At 41.1% G+C, this 21,682-nt stretch overlaps 1 protein-coding gene across 2 annotated transcripts in view; it reads left to right on the top strand.

The window, feature by feature from the left end:
• The window catches only part of TRHDE (thyrotropin releasing hormone degrading enzyme), a 222,273-nt gene that overhangs the window by 153,695 nt on the left and 46,896 nt on the right, over window positions 1-21,682 (top strand). For both annotated transcript variants that reach the window (XR_014516555.1, XM_083463123.1), the window contains exons 8-9: window positions 8,297-8,362; window positions 9,896-10,083. Coding sequence is in view for 1 of the 2 variants with exons in the window: in XM_083463123.1 (XP_083319249.1) it covers window positions 8,297-8,362; window positions 9,896-10,083 (254 nt within the window). In the remaining variant the exon portion in view is untranslated. The remainder of the gene's footprint in view (window positions 1-8,296; window positions 8,363-9,895; window positions 10,084-21,682) is intronic.

The raw sequence follows: 21,682 nt of genomic DNA, 5'->3' as shown, positions 1-21,682 counted from the left end.
GTCACACAACTCATGCAATTAGCAATTCCCTGAATTGTATTTGTAGAGGATTTTTTTTTTTAAGCTTTATTGGCAGATACAGTGAGCTAAGCTCAGATCCAGACCCTGGTGGGGTAGGTAGGCTTTATATTAAAAAAATTCTCTCCACTACTTGTCTCTATCTAGTATAGGGGCCCTACAGCTGCTATCTGTCTTACTGAAAAGAAACGTTCTATTGGCTTGAGTTAGAGCCTTCCTTTCAGTGCATATTGTAGGGATAGTGTTCTAATCCTTATTAAAACCACTGACACAGGCAACCAGGTTAAACTCTCTTCTCCCTCATCAGGTTTGCAATCCAGACTGGGGCCTTCACACCTACCACTTACCCTTTCAAAGCCACACAGTTGCTCCTATGGTTGTTTGAAGTTTGGTAACAAGGAAACATCCCTTTCCGTCCCAGCACTTGGTCTATGGAATGCTCAGTGCTAGGCAAAGTCTTTTCTCCCAGGCATTTAACTGTTACCGTATTTTTCGCCCTATAGGACGCACCATCCCATAAGGCGCACCTAGTTTTTTTTTGGGGGGGGAAGGGAAAAAATTATTTCCCCACCCCAGGCGCGGGGTTGGTGCGGGGGAAGCCTGAGCTTCCCCCGACCCCAGCCCCCAGAACAGGCAACTCTCCGCAAGCCGTGGGAGCTCAGCGCGCCCAGGCTTCAGCATGCAGGCAACTCTCCGCAAGCCGCGGGAGCCCGGCGCCAGGCTCCCACGCTTTGTGGAGAGCTGCGCGAAGCCTGGAGAGCGAGAGGGGTCGGTGCGCACTGACCCCTCTCGCTCTCCAGGCTTCAGCGAAAGTCTGCATTTACCCCATAGGACGCACACACATTTCCCCTTCATTTTTGGAGGGGAAAAAGTGTGTCCTATAGGGTGAAAAATACGGTAATTCTCCTTTTCATTAGCAACAGTTGGTGATGTTTTCTTTTTTCATTTGAGGGCCATGTGTTGTTGGAGGATGGAGGGATTGTGGCTTTACTATTCCTCATTGTGATTATTTTCAATTATATCGTTTACATATATTGTATTCTTTATTGAGTGCCTTACTATTACTTGTAGGTCACTGTGAGGTGCTTTTATAAATTGACTAATGATGTTAAGAAATATAAATACACATCTGAATGTTGCCACTTTTAGTTTGGCCTACAGAAGGCCAACTGTGCATGGCTTTCTGTTTTTGCTTTGAGCATACTACAAAGCAAACCATTTTTGGATTGTGGTTTGCCATGTGGTTCACAGGGCTGTTCTCTGAGGAAGAGAGAATGATGTCCAGAAATGTAACTGAGTCTGTGGAGAATATAGTCACACGTCTCTTTGCTTTCTGAACTCAGATGCTTTGAATTTAAACAGAGCCAGAGGTTGCAGTGGCTAGCTGTTCAGTTTCAGTTTGGGAAACCTAGGTTCACCGTGTCTTCATCTAACATTCCCCCCTGGAATCTCTTAATACAAGCAATATTCCTCTAAACTCCTTGGAGAAAGGACAAGATACAATTATGTTATAATAACAGAACCATGATGAAGTTAAACTATGAAGAACAAGATCCATCCCTCCAGTTTATTTATATATTCAGCTAAGCTAACATTTCTTTCCCCTGCTTCAGCTTTCTAAAGTGTCTTTAATTGTAATCAGCTTAAATAGCTTAAATTCACTTCTGGTGAACTGGGTCACAACATAGGGTGTTCTGCATGAAATAGGGCCCATTTATGAAAATTATGGCTACATTTGAGGTATCCTTATGTTGTAGAAAGCTGGATTTTCCTGAATGGTCTCTTGAGGGGATAGGATACGATTGACAGCTGGCCTGGCAGGTGGATGAAGACATTAGTGTGTGCATGCGTGCCTCAAAAGATAAGTTAAAATAATGTGCTCTCTGCTTGACTTATTTTTTTTCCTAATAGTTTGCCAATTTTATTTTTGCATCAGCCTTTCTGCATTCAGACACAAACCTCTGCACACAAGAACATACTCCCTGAACTGAGTTGTCAAGCCACCTCACAACAAGTTACTTTGTTTTCTACTCATTCACTTAGAATTATGTGGCCTGTCATCTCAGATCAGCCTTTGAGGAATCAGTCTTGACATTGAGAAGGCAGGATGGGTGGGGATAAGTTGTGAGGCACAATTAAATCTTGGAAAGAGTAATAAGTGGCAGGAAAGTCCTTTGAGGAGATAAAAGTTTAAATGAATGTCCTACGGTGTAGCAGTTCTTTCCATTTATTGCTATTTCTACTTTCCATTTCCATTTACAGTGGTGCCCCGCAAGACGAAATTAATTCGTTCCGCAATTTTTGCCGTCTAGCGAATTTTTCGTCTTGCGAAGCACGGTTTAAACGATTTAACAAAGTCGCAAGACGTTTTCGTCTTGCGAAGCAAGCCCATAGGGGAATTCGTCTTGCGAGGCAAATCGCGAACGAAAAAACCTTTCGTCTAGCGAGTTTTTTGTCTTGCGAGGCATTCGTCTTGCGGGGCACCACTGTACTGCAATCTACTATCCCATTATAGTAGATATTGATATACTGACAATTTTAAAACAACATTCCTGGAATATTAGCACCACAAAAGATTCACCAAAAACGAGGCTTTGGGGCTAAACTAGATGTGATTGGGACACCAACATTTGCTCTCCATATTTCTGCTCTATTCAAGTATAAAGTGAAGTGAACTTAAATTTTTCATTAATATATGGATAGGGAGAACTGAGCCCCTCTCCCCACACCAATAACATTTCTCCCAGATTGACTGTGGTATCAGAAGTGAACCATTTTGGCACTTGAAGCAGCAGAGCCCCAGGAATTAATATAGCGGGGGGGATAATGTATCCATTTTCATATAAAATATTAAACATATCCTTTTCTCCCTTTTATGTGTAAATGAAGAAGATATGTAGATAAATAATAGCAATGTCCAGTTTGGATTCTTACCTAATGGACAGGTCTCTGATAACATTAGGCAGCTGTTCAATGTTTCGTAAATGTATCCCTGGTTATTAAGAGGTTACAAGGGTGGGCTTGGGACATTCATTAAAGTAATTGAGGGATTATATCACAATTGGGAGCAGTTGCCTCTTTGAATGGGACAGTTGTTCAATTAACAAGTGAAAAGTGATAGGCGTTCCCCTGTTAGCTGTTTAGCTGACCCCATCATAATACAATTAAGCAATGTGTCAAATCTGCATTACTTGAAGATGGCCAGAAGAACTATTCTGGAGAGATTCAACATGAACTTCAAGAGTATGGAACTATATTGTATTTGGAAATTAGTTTAAAATTAATGATGGTAAAAACTCAAGCTGTTTAGAACCACCCTGATATGGTTAACTCCGAAATGTACTCAATTGACTCAAATCAAGTTTTGGAAATACATGGTAATTATAATTGTTTTGAATCTGTGTCAGATTGAGGAGAGAAATAATAGTTGGTTTGTGTTTTTTAACCATTAAGGAAGATATTAAGTGTGTGGAAAGCTGAAATTATGCTTCTTTGGCAGGATTATAACCACTAAAATAAGTATTCTACTTAGAATCAATATTTTATTTCAAGTAATGTCATTATAAGTTTTAGAGCAAAAAACTGAAAGCATGGAAAAATTACTTAATGGCTTCATTTTGGGTGAATAAAAGCCATTACAACTGAGCTAAAGAAGGAGGTTTAGCAATCCCAAATATGTCTGTATGCAGGCCAGGTGAGAGCTGTCTTTAAATTGAGGACAGATTCCCCAAAATAGGTAATCACTGATGAAGTCATTTTCTAAGGAAACCTTGAACGTTTTGTTCTGGCAGATATAATAAGATAAAATTCTCTCTTTAGGGTGGAATCTGGTGGTTGCCTTGTGCCTATGTGAAGCCTTTTTTGATCTAGTGGATGGCTTTGCTAACAGAAGGGAGAAATTATTTGTGCCAATTCTTCCACTCACTTGCTGCAGCAGCACCCCACAAAAATTGGTTCTGGAGAGTTAGGATACTCTCCAGAGCAGGATGGGTGTGTGCAAGAGGCTGCAAATTTGCAAAATTCACCTCCACTCCTCTTCCATTGTAAAGACCTTCCATAAGTACATGGGCAACAAATTGATCTCTAACTTAGTCACTTTATCAACACCAGAGTTTGGGAAGCTCGGAAGATCAAATTGTCATGAGGAATTCTCCTTCCTGCCCTCCCCCAGGAGTTTATTAATAAAGGTAAAAAAAAAAACTAGATAAATTTACTGGACATGCAAAAATAAGAGCTTTCTGGATGCATGGGTGTCCTGGATTTTAACAACTGAAAAAGAATTTACCTGTCCGTTGGTTTATTTATTTACAATTTTAAAACGAATTCTCTCAGTGATTACCCATTTTGGAGAACCTATCGTCAATTCACAGCAGCTCTCTCTGTGGGGAGTAGAAAGAGATAACCTTTCTAATTCTTTACTTGTATAGTTTATTATTTTAATTATAATAAAAAAATTCCTTCCAGTAGCACCTTAAAGACCAACTAAGTTAGTTCTTGGTATGAGCTTCCGTGTGCATGCACACTTCTTCAGATAAGAAGGTATCTGAAGAAAGCTCATACCAAGAAGTAACTTAGTTGGTCTTTAAGGTGCTACTGGAAGGATTTTTTTTATTTTGACTATGGCAGACCAACACGGCTACCTATCTGTATTTTAATTATGGCATTGTATGGTAAAGACAGCCTTTCTGCATATTCTTCATTTTTATATAAAATGGATTGAGACCTACTTTTGAATGTTTTGTGGTATTAATGGTCTTCCTGGAAGAAAACTGTTAAATGTAATGTGAAAACATGTTTAAGACCGAGAATATGAAAAAGATGGTGGTAGAGTGTGTGCTAAAATGTTGGCCTGTGTTGGCTCATAGTCTTCCCACAAAGATGGGATTTGGGGGATTCCATTATATTTCCTTGCTGTTTCTCACAGCAAGGTACTTGAGCTGGAATTTTTGGGAGGAGGAATTTGTACTGTGTTCATTATAATCTCCCTGTGGATTGCCCAGCAGAACCTGGCATTGCAAGAGGCACAATGCCACAGTTGCTAATTTTACAAGCCACTTGATTGTTAAAGGCAGAGTGTGGAACAAAATCAATCTAGCCCTAGAGCAGTTGAATAGTGCAAAAACAAAAACCAAAAAACCAAAATATAATGAATAGTGCTGTGTATCATGAGTTTGTAGCTTGCAGTTTATTTCAAGTGTCATTATTTTCTCTTTATATAAGCTCTACATATTATTATTTTTTACTGAAATGGCATATTTGGAAATTAAAAGGAAAATTCAAGCTTCCATGGTATATAAAACAAATACCAAAGAAAAAAAAAAGTTTTCCTCTTCCTACAAATGTTCTGTAGGAAGAATTAAAACAAACGGTAGCAGCTAATGTAGTGGCTTAATGTAGACTGTTAAGAAACATGCATTGACTTGTTGGCGTAAATGTTGGGGCAGCTTCACACCTGTTGTGTACAGTAAAACATGGCCAATATACAGCTCAAGATCATGCCAACATCAGGAGAACATCAATGACAGAAGTGAAATACTCTTCTTCTATCAGTCATGGCAGCATAGCAGTCAAATTAGCTTTAAGACTGAACTTCATAAATTCCTGACAACTATTGTGGTCTGTTGGGATTTGAAAAGTTCCTCATACATTTCAAGATCTTGGTCTTTCTTCCTTTGACACTGAGGGCTGATTCTAATGTAACATTTAGCATTAGCATGGATACATTTTTAAGTTATCCCCTAATTGCATATGGTGGAACTGGGTCACAATATATCATCGCTAGCAGTGATCTTCTGAGCATAGAATTTTCCATGTGAAGCTGAGAATGTGGAGTTGAGAAAGGCAAATATTGGAAACCCTTCCAACATATGCATCTACTAGTTATAGCAACTAATGTGGAAACAAAACCAGTTGTACCCTCTTATAAGTGGGGCTTGTTGGATAAAAGCAGCAATGCAAAAGCCAGCTGCAAGTGGCTGGAATGCAAAACAGGATGTTGTTGTCTCGAACTGTACTGTTGGGAAAAAGAGGGAGTCTATTCTCTGTACTGAGCACCGGATGTTAGCTCAGAGTGTCATCTGACCTGTGCTGGAAGTACAGGGGCGGAGTAGTGACTCTTCTGCTGGAGTCTGGAGGGTGCAGTCACGTTTCTATGTACTGCTGAATGACAGGAATAAAAGACATGTAAATAGAACTCCTGTCTGTCTCATTTCCCCTCCCTGGGGGGAATGCAGGGAGGGAGAAGCAGGGTGTTCTTCTCACGTCTGACGAGGAGAATCGCCGATTTACGACCTTGCCTGCCGGGAGACGCAGACGGAAAGGTCACCAAGTATCTCACTCGGTTTGCCCCGGGGGAGGCCAGTTACCTCTGACTGCGAGCTGAGATACTGACAGGGCTGACTTAGATAACCCATCTTGTTTATATGCTTACTGTGGGTGTTTTTATTATAAAAATAATCAGTTAACCTGGAGAAACCATTGAGTTGTTTATTTTTAGATATTGGCACAGTATGTTGGAGGAGCATATATTCTGCTATCTTTTCTAAGGCGTATTTTCATGACATTTAAAAAACTATGCATTGTGGTTAAAGTGAGTCAGTGTTCTCATTTAACTTTTCTAAGCTGTGATTATATGGGAGTTTCTGCTTCTTGTACAGCGAGTTCACAGAAATAAAGCTAAATCTGTCATGAGTGCTTGCAATTTGTGCATCAGGATGTTTGCTCCCCAAACACTAATTACCATTGAAATACCTAGTTCACGCACATACCATGCAGAAAACACAGTCAGCACAATTTTTAATGATTTTGCTTGAAATTAGGGCTTGCCTTCTACTGCTTTTCTTAAGTGAAGGTGGTGAACATTCACATGTATGGGAATCCCTCTTTTTACCTGGTAAATAAAATGCATCTTAATGTATTCACATTTTATGCTTAGATCAAGTAGAGAATCTCTTGCTCTATATCCAATTTAATATGCTTTATGGAACTCCAGAACACTGAACAAAATGAAGCTGGATCTATAAAATGTAATCCTAGCCCTAGTATGGTGTAGGTAGGGAGATAAAACTTAGGAATGAAAAGGACAAAAGAAATCAATATTAAACTTACATTGTCAGAAACCTTAATTACATTCATTGAAAGACACTTGCTGATCTAACAATTGCCTTAGCATTTAGTAGAACCCTTGCGCATAAGAAGCTTCTGTTCCATGAGATGAACCCCACTTTAAGAGAAGTTTCAAACTAAAATTTGTGCACTTGGTTTGATAGCATTATATATTTCTGCAGAGTCAAATTGCAAGACCCATAAAACCTTAATAGACATAAGTCTTGAATAGACTGTTCCTTTTAAAAATGTTTAATAACAGATTTAGCTATCAACCAGAGCCTGTGGTTTCTTGACACAAACCACAAAACAGTCTGCTGAAATAATAAGTAGCACCTATCTTTGGAAAGTTTCCCAGAGCTGGAAACTGTTGCAGAAGCTGCAATTTATTTATTTTTAATAAAAAAGTCTGAAAATTTTAAAAGTTTGAGAATTAATTTGAGAGCAAAAAGTTCGTTCATCAAATTATAGTTTTGAAAGTTGTTTATCCCTACCTTTGTTTACATATTGTATTTCACTCCTAATACCATGTGTTGTCTTCAACATGAAGTTCCAGATTCAATGTACGTAGTATTTGATTGACAAGCAAACACCCATATATGTACAGCATCCATCAACTTAACCTTTCCTAACTGAACAAACTAATGTTGCTGGGGGGGGGGGTGTCCATGCAAGGGAAAGTTGAAAAAAGGAAGAAGGAGGAGGCAGGGGAAAGAGGGTGGAAGAGATTAGTGGCTTCTGTGCAGAAGGTGAAAAGGGTGCTTAGTAGTTTTATGAAGTGGTAAGGGGAAGCTCTAGGGCAGTGGTGGCCAAACTTGGCCCTCCAGCTGTTTTTGGACTATAACTCCCAGCATCCCCAGCTAACAGGACCAGTGGTCAGGGATGATGGGAATTGTAGTCCCAAAACAGCTGGAGGGCCAAGTTTGGCCACCACTGTTCTAGGGAGTTAATATGGAGGGGATGGCTGAGGGGATTGGCAAATGGAGTGAACAGGGGCGCAGCCCCAAATTAAGAAATAATATTGTTGTAACTTATTGTTGTAACTTATAAGATACATGTATATGATTTGTGTATAAGAATATACTTAATTGTTGTATCAATAGAGCACCATAGTTTGACTTGGAATAAGTTTGCTTTTTTTCACAATAACAACTGGTTTACATATGTTTTGTAGGATTATCTAACCATTCACAAGTATGGCAATGCTGCCAGAAAGGACCTATGGAACACGCTGTCAGAGGTAATACAGTTTAAAGTTTTCAGGGAACTTGGGTTAACCCAAGGAATAAATATCCCATGCTGAAACTCATTTTCCTGTTAATGAGTGTTTTATTTGCGTTTCTGTATATCATTTTGGAAAATTCTTAAATAAAAATTTATGGAATGTGAAAGACAGAGTATCTAGAAATGGATAATCAAAACAAATGGATCCAGATATCAGCTCCTTTGAGATGAGCTGAAGGGGAAGCAGGATGCAACATAGAAGTGTAATGGACTAAAAGAGAAGCTGTTTATGATTTGGTGCGGTCAACTATAAGTATTCTAGGGCAGCTAAATAGCTGTAATGTCAGTCATGATGGAAAAGAGCATGTGAAAACTCCTCCTTCCCAAGTATGTGCTAGCTGTTGCTTCACAAACAAAAAGACAGATTAAAATCATATTGAATAAAGTGCAAAGGGGCATGGGAAACAAAATGTTACCCCAATACAGCTCTAGTCCCACGTGACTAGATGAACCAGCGTGTGGCAGGGAATATGCCTCTAAATGCTCATTGCTAAAGAAGGGGCCATACTTCACTGAGATGAAAGGGTTTGCAAAACGCGCGCAACAAAATGCATCGTTTGAGCAGGGCAGACACAAGATTTGAGATTCTCTTAGATCAGAAAAAGAATGCAATATTATGTACTTCCTTTTCTAGTTCCTCCCTTTTCTGGAGAACAGTTGTCTAGTGCCACTTAAACATTACGTCAGCACCATTTTAACTGCAGTGAAGGCAGGTCCGGGTTCCACCATGACTAAGGTTGAAATTCTTTGTATAAATTTGGTAATTAAAATTGTCAGATTACAGTCCTGTGTCCACTTTCTGTCTAGTTCCTTTTAATATGTTGCTAGCAATGGGACGAGGGTGGCGCTGTGGGTTAAACCACAGAGCCTAGGACTTGCTGATCAGAAGGTTGGCGGTTCGAATCCCCACAACGGGGTGAGCTCCCGTTGCTGGGTCCCTGCTCCTGCCTACCTAGCAGTTCAAAAGCACGTCAAAGTGCAAGTAGATAAATAGGTACCGCTCCGGCGGGAAGGTAAACGGCGTTTCCGTGTGCTGCTCTGGTTCGCCAGAAGCAGCTTAGTCATGCTGGCCACATGACCCGGAAGCTGTACGCCGGCTCCCTTGGCCAATAAAGCGAGATGAGCGCCGCAACCCCAGAGTCGGTCACGACTGGACCTAATGGTCAGGGGTCCCTTTACCTTTACCTTAGCAATGGGCTAGCCTCTGTTGTAGGACTGGGGAACCTGTGGTTTGGCAGATTTCATCGGCCCCAGCCAGGGTGACCAATGCCAGGGATAATCGGAATTGTAGTCCAGCAACATCTGAAGAAGCCCAAGTTCTTACCCCAGACATGAATACCCTATGTTACTTTGTGAATGGCTGTTTTTTGAAGTGAAGCAAAGAGTAGTAGTCCTCTATTCTCTCCCCCCCCCCCCGCCAAAAGGTAAAAATACTGGCAGTACTCCCTGAATATATTGAATGAAATTTTCTCTTCTTTTTGCTTTGAAGGCACTTAGGAAGGTTGGGAAATTTGTGAATATCCAAGAAGTAATGGATCAGTGGACACTGCAGATGGGTTATCCTGTTATCACCATCAAGGGAAATGAAACTGCAGAAAATATTGTAGGAATCTCCCAAGAACACTTTATTTATGACCTTGACGTTAAAAACAAAGATCGTGGCCTTGGAAACAACAGGTACTCAACATTTATTGTTAAAAGAATTATGCTTTACCTTATTTTGATGTCATTGTGTTGCGATAATGTATTCTCACAAAACTTGTTAAATGAAAAATTATACCTAAAGTAGTGATAGCACAGTATGGCATTCCTGTGATTAAGCCACATTCCTTAAATAGGTTAAATCAGAACACCGAGTATTTACACATTTTCTACCTTAAAAAATATTTTTGCTTTTAATCTGCTGCATGTCTATTAAGAGAGATACAGGTATAGAAGTAAAATGCACATCCAGATGGAAGTCTAAACTCCAGAACATTTTTGCACATATTAAAGCTTCTGAGAATAGAACACTATTCTCAGAAGCCGCAGAATACTATTCTCAGAAACAGGTACTTCTGATTTATCCCAGTCACCTTATCCTTTTGTTCACTATGCCAACGGACTAGGATTTAAAGAAAGAATAGTTAAACATATATTACATATGAATGGGAAAGTTTTCTTGATTTTGCAGTCTTGAGCTCATACTCTATTCAGCAGCAATATATAAGTGATAAACAAGACTAGGTCCATTAAATAGAGCACTGAAGCATTTTATTAGTTTAAAAAAAGGATGCAGGCAAGCTTGTTGGATATTATTGGCCTTATTCCTATGTTGTCATGTCACTCCTGTTTAAAATACTTGGCTGAAATAGGATTTCCTGTAAGTACAAGTTGAAGAGTACACAAATTAGCACAGGCATAAGCAAACTCCGCCCTCCAGCTGTTTTGGGACTACAGATCCCACCATCCCTAGCTAACGGGACCAGTGGTCAGGGATGGTGGGAGTTGTAGTCCCAAAACAGCTGGAGGGCCAAGTTTGCCTATGCCTGAATTAGCACCGGCCCATAGGACGCACCTAGATTTGGGGGGGGGGGAATAAAGGGGGAAAATTTATTTCCTGACCCACCCAGGCGCGGGGCTGGGGCAGAGGAAGCCCGAGCTTCCCCCAACCCCAGCCCCCAGAACGGGTCCCAGAGCTTGCAGCTTCAGCATCGCTCTAGGAGCTTGCGCAACCTTCGGGAGCCTGTTGCAGCTTTGCGCCAGGCTCCGGGGGGTTGCGCGGAGCTGCGCCGATCCCGGGAGGGCAGGCAGCTCTGTGCGACCCTCCGGAGGCCGGAGAGCTTCCTGAAGCCTGGAGAGTGAGAGCCTCTCGCTCTCCAGGCTTCAGCGAAAGCCTGTATTCGCCCCATAGGACGCACCCACATTTCCCCTTCATTTTTGGAGGGGGAAAAGTGCGTCCTGTAGGGCGAAAAATACGATACTCTAAATTCAACCTTCATGACCTCCCTGTATCTTCTGACACATGTGCCCTTACACATTTATTAATGGTTGCATGCAAAGGAGCTGTCCATAGCTAATAATGATGTCAGCCACCAAAAGAGGTGCAAGAAGCAGAATCTGAGCCCTGAACATCTCTCCACACTCTACAACTCTTTATCAATACCGCACAAATCCTGTTCTGTTGCTAGACTCCTTGCGGAGGTTGTTTACTGTTGAGATGTAAGGATGTTTCTGAACATTCTGCGGTATCCCAGCAGCTCTTCCAATAGTTGAATGGGTCATTCCAATAAATGGCGACTTGGTCTCAGGGACTGGACTGAGGAGGAATGGTGGAGGCTGCCGCCCTCCTTCTGAACCTTCCCTGGAGGAGGAGGGCAGTAAAGATTTACAGTGGTGGTTTGCAGAAGGTCATGACTCTGAGACAGAAGAAGGACAAATCTGGGAGATAATGGAAGAAGAGGAGGGTGGAGCAGAAGAGCCAGAATAGCTGGCTGACACGTTATCAGTAGAAAGCACTCCAGACCCTTCTTCTCCTAGGACCAAGAGGGCAGTGAAAGTGGGAGAACAGAAAGCGAATAGACAAAGGGCCTCACGCAGCCACCATATAAGGGGTGGAGCTGCTGTCAACTGAGAGTCAAGTGGGGGAGGAGATTACTCAGATCAACACCAGTATCCTAGAGACAGCATCCTGCATCTCTCTCTCTGTGAATATTCAATAAAATACCTTGGTAAGATTTTATTGTATTTCCATTACTGGCAGCCTGCTGTGAGGGGGGGGGGGTTGGATTCCCTGAAGCCTGGCACTTGGAGGCTTCTGTAACATCACAGCTGCACAGCCTGTGCCTACAGATGTGCCCCTTATACTAGGTTGAGCAAAATACGGAGAGGTGGGCTTAATCAAGAAAGAGATGTGACTATGTAGGGCATTGGAGATGGGCAATGGACGCTTCCCCTTCTGGGGTTAATTGCCACTTTGGAGCAGAAGGTATGTTTGGTCCGAAGTGGAGGACAAGGGTTTTCAGTTCAAGCAAAAAGACCACCTGATTACATAAGGTACCACTAGGAACGTAGTCATACCATATGTCCATGTAGCGCATTGTCTATATTGACTGGCCATGACTCTTCAGGGTTCTGACAGAGAGCATCCTCAACCCTACTGAGAGATGTTGGGTTTCCACGTGGGACCTTGTGCATGCAAAACCTATAGGATGTGTGTTTCCATGTACATTTCCATTACTTGGTGAGCACCTTGCTAATTTATTTGTAATAAACCCATGAGTTTCTCCTGTTTTATTTTATTTCAGCATTTATAGTGTTTTAGTCAGAGAATATTAGAGCAGTGCACAGAAACTGAATGTAGAATATAACGAAGATAATAAAACAGTGTTAAAGCCCACAATAATTCAGAAATAATGTTTTTCCCCCATCCCTGCCTGCTGCTAGATGATCTGGTAGTGCTGGCTCAGTAGTGGCAATCCTCTGATTTGATTTATGTGGTAGTGTCACTTCACTCAGCTGTCACTGCACCTCATTAATGAAATGCAAAAATAAGAATGTGGGAGGTAGATATTTGGTAGATTAGTCTTCACAAGGGCAGGTTTGGTTATCTCATAGCTTATCTATGATCATGAAGATTTCTACATGGTAGAAAATGTCCCAATTAAACTTAGCAATGCCATGTTTCTCATCCTCAGTATTTTGTCCTGGTTCATTTTCTCTCTTTCCTTTGTTTCTCATTTGATTGACTGTTTAGCTCAGTATCATTAATAGATAAAAAGCTCTTTCACCATGAAAAATAGATGAAACATGCTTTACTTCAAAATATTTGAAATCATGTATATGCTTTATTTATTTTTATCACTTTTAATAAAGATTAGAAACTGCTACAGACATGAAACAGCCACATGCATATCATTCAGTAGGCATGTGCTTTCAGTAGTTACATACGAAAAATGAAAATTAAATAACATTGTGCATTAATCACCAGTCTCCATAACTCTCAGAAGAATGTTCAAATCATTGTAAATAATGAGTGGAGTCTAATGCCACTTTGGAACCTATATTTCTAAAACACGGGGAATGTTGCCCATTTCTGCACCAACTCATTCTCAAGATAATGATTTTCTCAAGCCCACACATAGTTAGCTTGAACATAAGCTGCCAAGCCCAATCAATTTTTGCAGTACAATGCAAATACGATTTTAGCTCTGGTCCATATTTTAGTAACCATTTCCACGTCTTTATTGTCCACACAGCCATGTAAGTAATTCAAAAGAAATCTTAAGGGGTTACTCGGGAATAGTATAATTTGTTCTACGTACATTTAGTACATTCTAGGTACTAAAAAAAACTTTTTAAAAAATCCAGTCCAGAAAAGCACAATCTTTGTGCAGTTCACACACTGCCAACACTAACCATGAATCGAATTATTGATCTGTGCAGAGTAAGATAGCACTTTTAGAGTGTCTTTCTTTCAAGTTTGTTACTAGCAATTTCTAACCCACATATCTCGAAATTCCTTCTCTCTGTGGTGTCCAAGGCACCATACCCTTGTTGGAAGATAGCGTAATTCTTCTGACTTCCCATCCTCCCAGACTAGCCCATCTTTTGGACAGAAAACAGTGATTATGTAGAGTTCCCTAGAGTGCTCACTCCAGCAGGCCTTTCAAGCTAGTTTTATTTCTTCCCTCCACCCCCTTATGATAGAAACGATTTAGGATTGGAGACATAAAAACGGGGGAAGGGGGAGAGATGAGAGAGAATCCTGTACTTCTTCCCGGTGCTAGGAGGTGGTGAGGCTCCAGTGAAGATAGCTGATCCACAAAGCATATAGACATCATCCCCCATTACAGCTTTGTGCTGCCACCAAAAGAATACTTCCTTCTCCCATGACTGGGGTTAATGAGAAAGAGAGAGCTTTCCTGCCCTATGAGAAGAGTTTATGGCATCTACAGAGGTCTATCGCTTTCCAAGTGGTCATGCAGGAAGAAGAGGGCAGGCCTCAACTTAAGAGAACTCCTTCCCACCACATCTTCTTACTTGAATTATCAATTCTGCACTTAGAGACCTTTTGCACTAACATGAAACCCAAGGACATGTAAGTCAGGAGCAAATCACCTCAGAATTTCCACGCTTTGGTGCTCTGGGCTGAGCAGCTTCCAATTATGATCTTGGTGTTCATGGAGCTGGCCTAGCCATGAGGTGTTGTGAATGAGGGCGGAAGAAAGTGCACAGGTGTCAATGTAAATTCAATTCTGGACATTACAGGCACTTCATAGTTATTCCAAATTCAGGCAACACCTATCTGCCTCAGTAACACTTATTGTTTTCCTAGTCCCATCTACTTTCGGTTACAGTCCTCATTCTAGGCATACTGGGAACCTCCACTGCAATTTCTGAATTTCTCCACCATTAGTCATAATCATCTGCAATAAAAACTTTCAAAACCTCTCCAGCTACACCTCTGGTTCTCCTCTGTCTGTGACTGTCTAGGACTGTAATTTAAATCTCCCTAACATTAGGGAGTGAAATCTAGTCAGTATTTAAGAGTCTGTACGTCCCATATAACTACTGAAAGCCTTCATAGTACAAACTAGTATACTTTGTGTGCTATTTCCCCCCTTTATACTGTTCACTTTCGTTGACTCTGCTGTAGTGAATCATAGATATAATTCCTTGTAAATTCTTTATGGTTACCCAAGGGATCCATTCTGTAGCTCTTCTTCAAGAGGAGCAGCATTTACAAGGAGAACTATCCCTTTTAATGAGGTATAAGTGTACTGTTGACAGAATAAGGCTTCCTGTTCTTTTGATGGGATAAAATAAATATAGTAAGCTTAATGTGTTTTAAGAAAGCATATTGTAGATTTTTTTAAAGGTCTTTGAAACCATCCAGTTTTGCATTTCTCTGCTCTAGTTTTGGCAGCAGTGGGAGTATGTAGGCTCTTTCTCTCTCCTTGATATGGCAGCCAAATTGTCTTAAGAACAGAAAGAGGACTAACCTAGCTTCAAATATGTAGTTTACAAAGTATGCTGGGTGTTGCTTGTATCGCATTCTCAAACTGTGTTGGTGGATCTCAACATCATCAGCTGCTTGTCTGAATAGGTACCTGCATTGTTTCAGCCATACTGTTATAGTTACACCTGTGAAATCCTGTTTTCAAGTGGTTTCATTTGTGTGGTTACAATCACCCTAAACTGTGTGGTAGAAACTCCTGACAGTTAAACATTCCAAAAATGCACGTCTTGAAATCATTTTCAGCCACTTCCTTAAATAATATTCAAAATGCACATTGAGAAATATAATGTCAAAGGAGTCTTCGTAGGAGCTGGGTGTCCCCAAGAGGTAACTTCTTGATTATACCTTTCAAGATTATACCTGCCAAGCCAAGAAACAATGCTTTTCAAAATTATATATGTGTCACTGCAGTAAATAATTTGAATAGTTTGCCATGGTTTTGGTTTTCAGCCAGAATCCAAGAAATTAAAAAATAATAAACAATGAGAGAATAAAAAATAGTTGGTTGGAGATTTAGAAAAACAAAGAGCTACGAAGCTGAGAATGCTCCTAGTGATTTGACTTATACTCTTGTTGGAAAGTAGATATAGAATCAGTTTATTTATAAACTGGGAATTTGGTCCAGCCACTAGATCCTAACTTCCCCCTGTCCCCACAGGCCTTTGACAGAAGAAAAATGACTGTTTGCTTGCTTGACTCTAACCATACCTGCAAACAGACAAAGCAGGATTTAACAGTGAGCCCCTTTGATGATGCACTTTCAGCAGCAACCAGCTGATAGTTACTGAAAGCACACCTTAAAGGAGGCCAGTCAGCTTATTAGCGCTGGTGGTGAGCCTCCACAGCTGCACTTGGGAGCTCCTGGTGGGGAATTCTCGAGTACATCTGATTCCAGCAGCCCTGGAAAGGAACAATTGGGAGCTCACTTTAAGCTCTTGATTGGTAGCAACATCCTTACACATGGTGTCAGATGTGAGGCAGGCAGGTGTGGTTTGGGGGAAACTGACTCACAGGCCAAATTGGGACCCACAACAAGCCTCATTAGACCCATGGGCTGAAAGTGAATGAATGCATCATATGTCCTCCTGTCTCTTGTAATGGCAAGTACTACTAAACATGCAAATTGGTACCACATTCAGCTCCCCAACCTCTGCAAATGGCAACCACTGAAGTGCAATGTGTTCAAAGAAACTTGGAACATGTAACATCACAACATGTTCGCATTTCTCGACATTATAAGGACAGAGATGAGACATAGGGGTGCTGCTTTCAGCAGGAACCAAACATCCTCTATAACATCTAGTTTCAATATTACTTGTTTATCTTTCTCTTTTTCCATGTCAGTAATTTGCTGATTCAGACATCTAGAATTTCTCCATGCAGAGCGATCCATGGCAGCAGTGATATGGAGAAAGTAGCATCTGTCCCAGCATTTCCAAGAATGCAGGCTCCTTTTATTGCCAGCAGTTCATGTGAGCACAAAAGCCCCTTTTTAGCCACCTCAGTAGTACAAGTGACTACTGAGGAACAGCACCTGTATATGTAATTGTGTTTTGTCAGGTGCTTTTCCATGTCACTGAGTCCACATGGTTGCTCCATTTTACAGAGTTTCAGAATTTTGAAGCAGTCCATAGTTTCAATAATAGTTAACATCAGCAAAGCCCACAGATGTCTAGCTGAATGCTTTCACATTCTGTTCCTGTTTCTGGATAACATGAATTTTCCCCCATCAAGAATTTGACCATTCCTTCTGTTTTAAAAACAAGTTTAATGACAAGGTTCAAAGATCTAGTAATTCTCCTGTTAATGATCTTATGTGAGTGTTCCACCATGATGAAAAAGAAATAATAGCATGAGTTTCTGACAGTTCCTGAACTCTAGTTTTATTTATCTTTAATCTTGATGATGAAAAATAATAAACATGCAAACACAGCCCCAAACTTTCCTTTGTCTATCTCTTTAATTTGACATGGCTTCCCTTGAAGTATGAAATTTTAAACAGACCAAAGACCCCAATGTAGTTTGCCTTCATATTTGTTAAAGCTCTTTTTAAAGGGTGCAGCTATTATTGATTTAAACAAGGAAATTGTATTAATTATAACCCTCTCTTTCTGTGCATCCTCAATTTTTCTGTTTATCCCAGAATTTTATGCCATTGACTCTTGAGTAGTCATATTCATTGAAGTGCTTATAATAAACAGTAATCAGTAATTTGGCTACATGCTCTAATAAGCAGAAAATGTGGAAGAAAATGGGCTTTGAAGTAGGAAAGAATATGGGGGGGGAGTGGAAAATAGAATAGCTTCAATGAAAAGCAAAGTAATATTGGAAAAATATGAAGACAGTAATGACTTGAAAGAGAAAACCAACCCCATTTTGGCAAGAGAGATTCTGGCATGCAAGCAACCTTCTGGGCAAATTGCAGATGCCCCATCTCCACCCATGTTGCAATGGTAATCCAAACTCTATTGAACTGGCTAAGTGCCTCTTTTGCAGAGACACTCCAACATCTCTTAGTTGCTTTGAAAGCAAGGTAAGCAAAGCAAAAACCTTGCAACCCATGATATTTTAATAATTGTGATATTTTTTCAAATATAATTCTTTTCTTTGTAAATGGATGGTCAGGAGGATTTTTAAGCAGAGCAGTAATATGTACATGCAAGGACCTGTGAGTTTCTTTCAACTGTAGCTGAATAAAAGCAAACCACCATTGGTTTGCATCCCGATGTAATCTTCTGTGAATGGAAAGTCTTTTGATCCAACAGAGGGATCCTACTGAGAGAGAGGGAGACACAACTTCAGCTGATATCCCATCTCGCTGCAAGCCCTAATGCTACCTCCCACACAGTTCCAGAAGGGACCCACCTCTCTGGAACAGTGTAGGAGGCATTGGTTGGAGTGGAAGTAGAAATTGGCAATAGCCACGTTTCCCTGAGATCCTTCCATTCAAGCGATAGCACCACCCACAGGTGCAAAGTCTGGATCCAAGCCATAATGTTTATGCTTTAGTGCAGAAGTGCTGATCAATTATAGCAGCCGTGTTCTAATGCAAATGACAGTTTCCCATTATTCTTTAGGATTGGTGCATTGCTTTTTAAACTGAAAAACATTTCTGTAATGAGCTTAAATTATTGGCAGGGATTAATTAATCTTTAAAGAGTAGGTGAAGGAAACAGGAACCATCAAGAGAAGTGCATTAATTGCTTTACAGCAATTCTTCAGCAATTGTTTCTACTTGTTTCTGTTTTCCTAGTTGCATGGTTTTGTTTTCAAGTATTCAGCCTCCCATTTTACTGAAAGGCAGTAGCGTTCATGTTCTTTAATAGTTTATAGCAGCTGTTCATATAACTTAAGCAATATTCAAGTATACGGGCAAATTGTTATAGCAATTAAAATTAATTGCCCCACGATCAGCTGCAGTTCAAATGCCTAGAATAGTATGCTGAGTGTTTCACAACTCTGAAGACCGAACTGTCCAATGACATAAACTTTTAGTCATTAGTATTATCATGTACCTCCAGGAGGCAAGTTTCCTTTCTTGATGATATACAACAAGCCAGAATAGGTGATGAACAGTCAGTGAAAAACTAATATTTGCTATATAGTTATCCTTCAGTTCAGCCCAAAAATCCATCACTCAGAATTCTGATTCCATGAGAGGAGGACTGAACAACCTGTGGCCCTCCAGGTGTTTCTGGCCTACAAATCCCATCATCCCTGAACATTGGCCATGCTATCTGGGATTGATGGGAGTTAGAGTCCAACACAATCTGCTGAAGCACAGGTTCCCCAGCGCTGCAGCAGATGCTTGCTTCTGGGAAGCTCACAAGCAGACCATGAATGCCAGAGTTCTACATGCTCAGTGGTGTACTGGAGCTTCCATTTTCCCACCTGAAAACCACCAGGGATTTGTCCAGTGGTGGCCAGTATGGTGGGGCCTCCCAACACCGTCACTGCAGTTAATGGAATTGGCACTGGAGCAGGGCAGGGAGGTTGGGACTACATAGGCCCATTGGTGGAGCCATTCGGCTGCTCTTGCCAATGCATCTGCACAGCCGCAACTTCACCATCACCCTGCTCCATTCCAGCAGCGTCCAGGTAAGCTGCAGTGATGCTGGTGTTGGGAAGGTGTCTCTGTCCCAGCCACTACTGGATGTCTCCAATTGCCCCTCTTTTTGATGTAGTCAGTAGATTTTGAATTATACAGAATTTTAAGAGAAACACAAAGAAGAGACGCAACGTCAATTGTCAGTTACAGGCATTAATCCTAGTTGCATAATCCCCTCTTGAAACTGTCTAAGCCAGTCACTATTGCCACTTTTTCTGGCAGTCTATTCTGTAAGTTAATTATGTGTTGTATGAAGAAGGGCTTTGTTTGTCCTGAATCTCATGCTAATCAAATTTGTTATATGACCTTGAATTCTGACACAATGAGGCAGGAAGACACATTTATTTATATTCCCTTTCCCCACACGGTGCATTGTTTAATAAACATTTATAGCATGTCCTAGTCTCTTCCTATCCACAAACCCAGTCATCCTTCCTTCTAAACTAAATAGCTGAAACCCTAACCCTTTTGACCACCTTTCCCCCATAAATTTCCAGTTCTATAATCCTTTTTTTTTTTTAAAGGAGTTTGGCAACTAGAATTGTACACAGTAATATTAATGCAGCAGCACCGTGTTTGTATAGAAAGACATCACAATATTGGCCATTTAAGTAACAATTCCTAGTATGGGTTTTCATATTACATCAATATAAGAAGGCAAGAAGAGTTTTCTGAATCAGGCCAATGACCCTTCTAGCTCTACATCCTGTTCTCACAGTGGCCAACCAGGTGCCTATGAGAAACCCACGAGTAGGATTTGAGCACAAGAACATTTTGGTTTTCCAAAACATTGCTTCCTCCAACTGTGGACACAGAGTACAGCCATCCTGGCTAGTAACCATTGATAGCCCTGTGAAGTGCTTGACCTTTGCCAATAGACAACTTACCTTTGTGCAGGAATGAGTGCCTCCCCTCTGTGTGAGGAGCACTGCCCCCTGTTGTTTTGGGCAAAGAGTGTTACAGGAAAGGAAAACCAAGCGTAAGTAAGTAAGAGCTTCTGGGTCCCCAGCCCACAAGATTTACGTTGTCCTTTCAACCAGCCTTCCAGGCTAGTGGTGTTTCTAGGTTGGTGACAACCAGGTCAGTCCAGCTAGGTACTTGATGGGGTTCTTGTACATCACCAACCTAGAGGGGTAGAGGGGTCACCATCATCTTTGAGGAATAAATCACTATCACCAGGAAACCTAAGCACTTGGTGTTTAGATTTAAGGGCTTGTATCTGAAGTTTGGTCAGAGAGGTGGAGTAGAAATAATGTTCATGTACCACCCTCCCTGCTGCCCAGCCAAGCATCCTTTCTATTTGAGCTGGCACAGATGAGCTCAGGGGTGGTGTTCTGGGGGACCTGCCATAGTAGTACAGCTTGGGATTTCATGGCCACCATGACAAAACCATGATGCTGTCTCAACACATCGCTAACTCGGGACATTGAACTGGGCTTTGCAACAGGGCAGATGGAGAGTGGATGGAATTGGGGGGGGGGGTTGAATAACTCAGTTGTCATAGTCAGACTACTTCCAGGTGAGATTTGGACTGCCGAGGACAGTTCTCTCCTGCAGTGCTAGGAGCCTCTTAAGATGGCCTGCCCCTAGATGGAAAAGGCTTTCAGTATAGTCACTCCTAAGTGTTCTCTCAGGTGTGGTAAAGACTGTGATGCCCCTTTGTTTTATGGGGAGTTAAAAAACAACGAAACAACCCAGTAGAGAGATATAGCTTAAGTGAGGCAAGTACCACAACAAATGCAACCAGACAAAAGTGAAAGGACATAATGCCTACTATGTGGTGGTGGTGAGAGAAAATAAATCCTATTTTACTGCCTCCATTGCATTCCCAAGGAACCGCCCAGCCAAACTGTCCCAAGTGATGAAGTCTTTCTTGAGAACTAGTCCAGAGGAGAGGGGAATGGCATCTTTGGAAGCCTGCTGTTCCAAGTTTGTAAAGCACGTTGAGAATAAAGTCACTTGTATTTGCTTGGAATGGGATTCTCTTTTTGATATGATCCCTGTGGAGTTGTTCAGAGCAGCGGCAAGTCAGACTTTGTGGGATCAGTTTCAATTGTTGTTGCTTGAGGATGTGGAAAATACATTTCAACCGCATGTAGTCTTGGCTTTCACCCATCATAGCCAATAACGTGTAACTTGGTGGGTTTGTGTTCAGTGTGGGTTCAGTA

The sequence above is a fragment of the Podarcis liolepis genome, assembly GCF_965112155.1.
Source record: "Podarcis liolepis genome assembly, chromosome: 10".
Taxonomy (NCBI): domain Eukaryota; kingdom Metazoa; phylum Chordata; class Lepidosauria; order Squamata; family Lacertidae; genus Podarcis; species Podarcis liolepis.
This window is presented reverse-complemented; position numbering and strand designations above follow the sequence as displayed.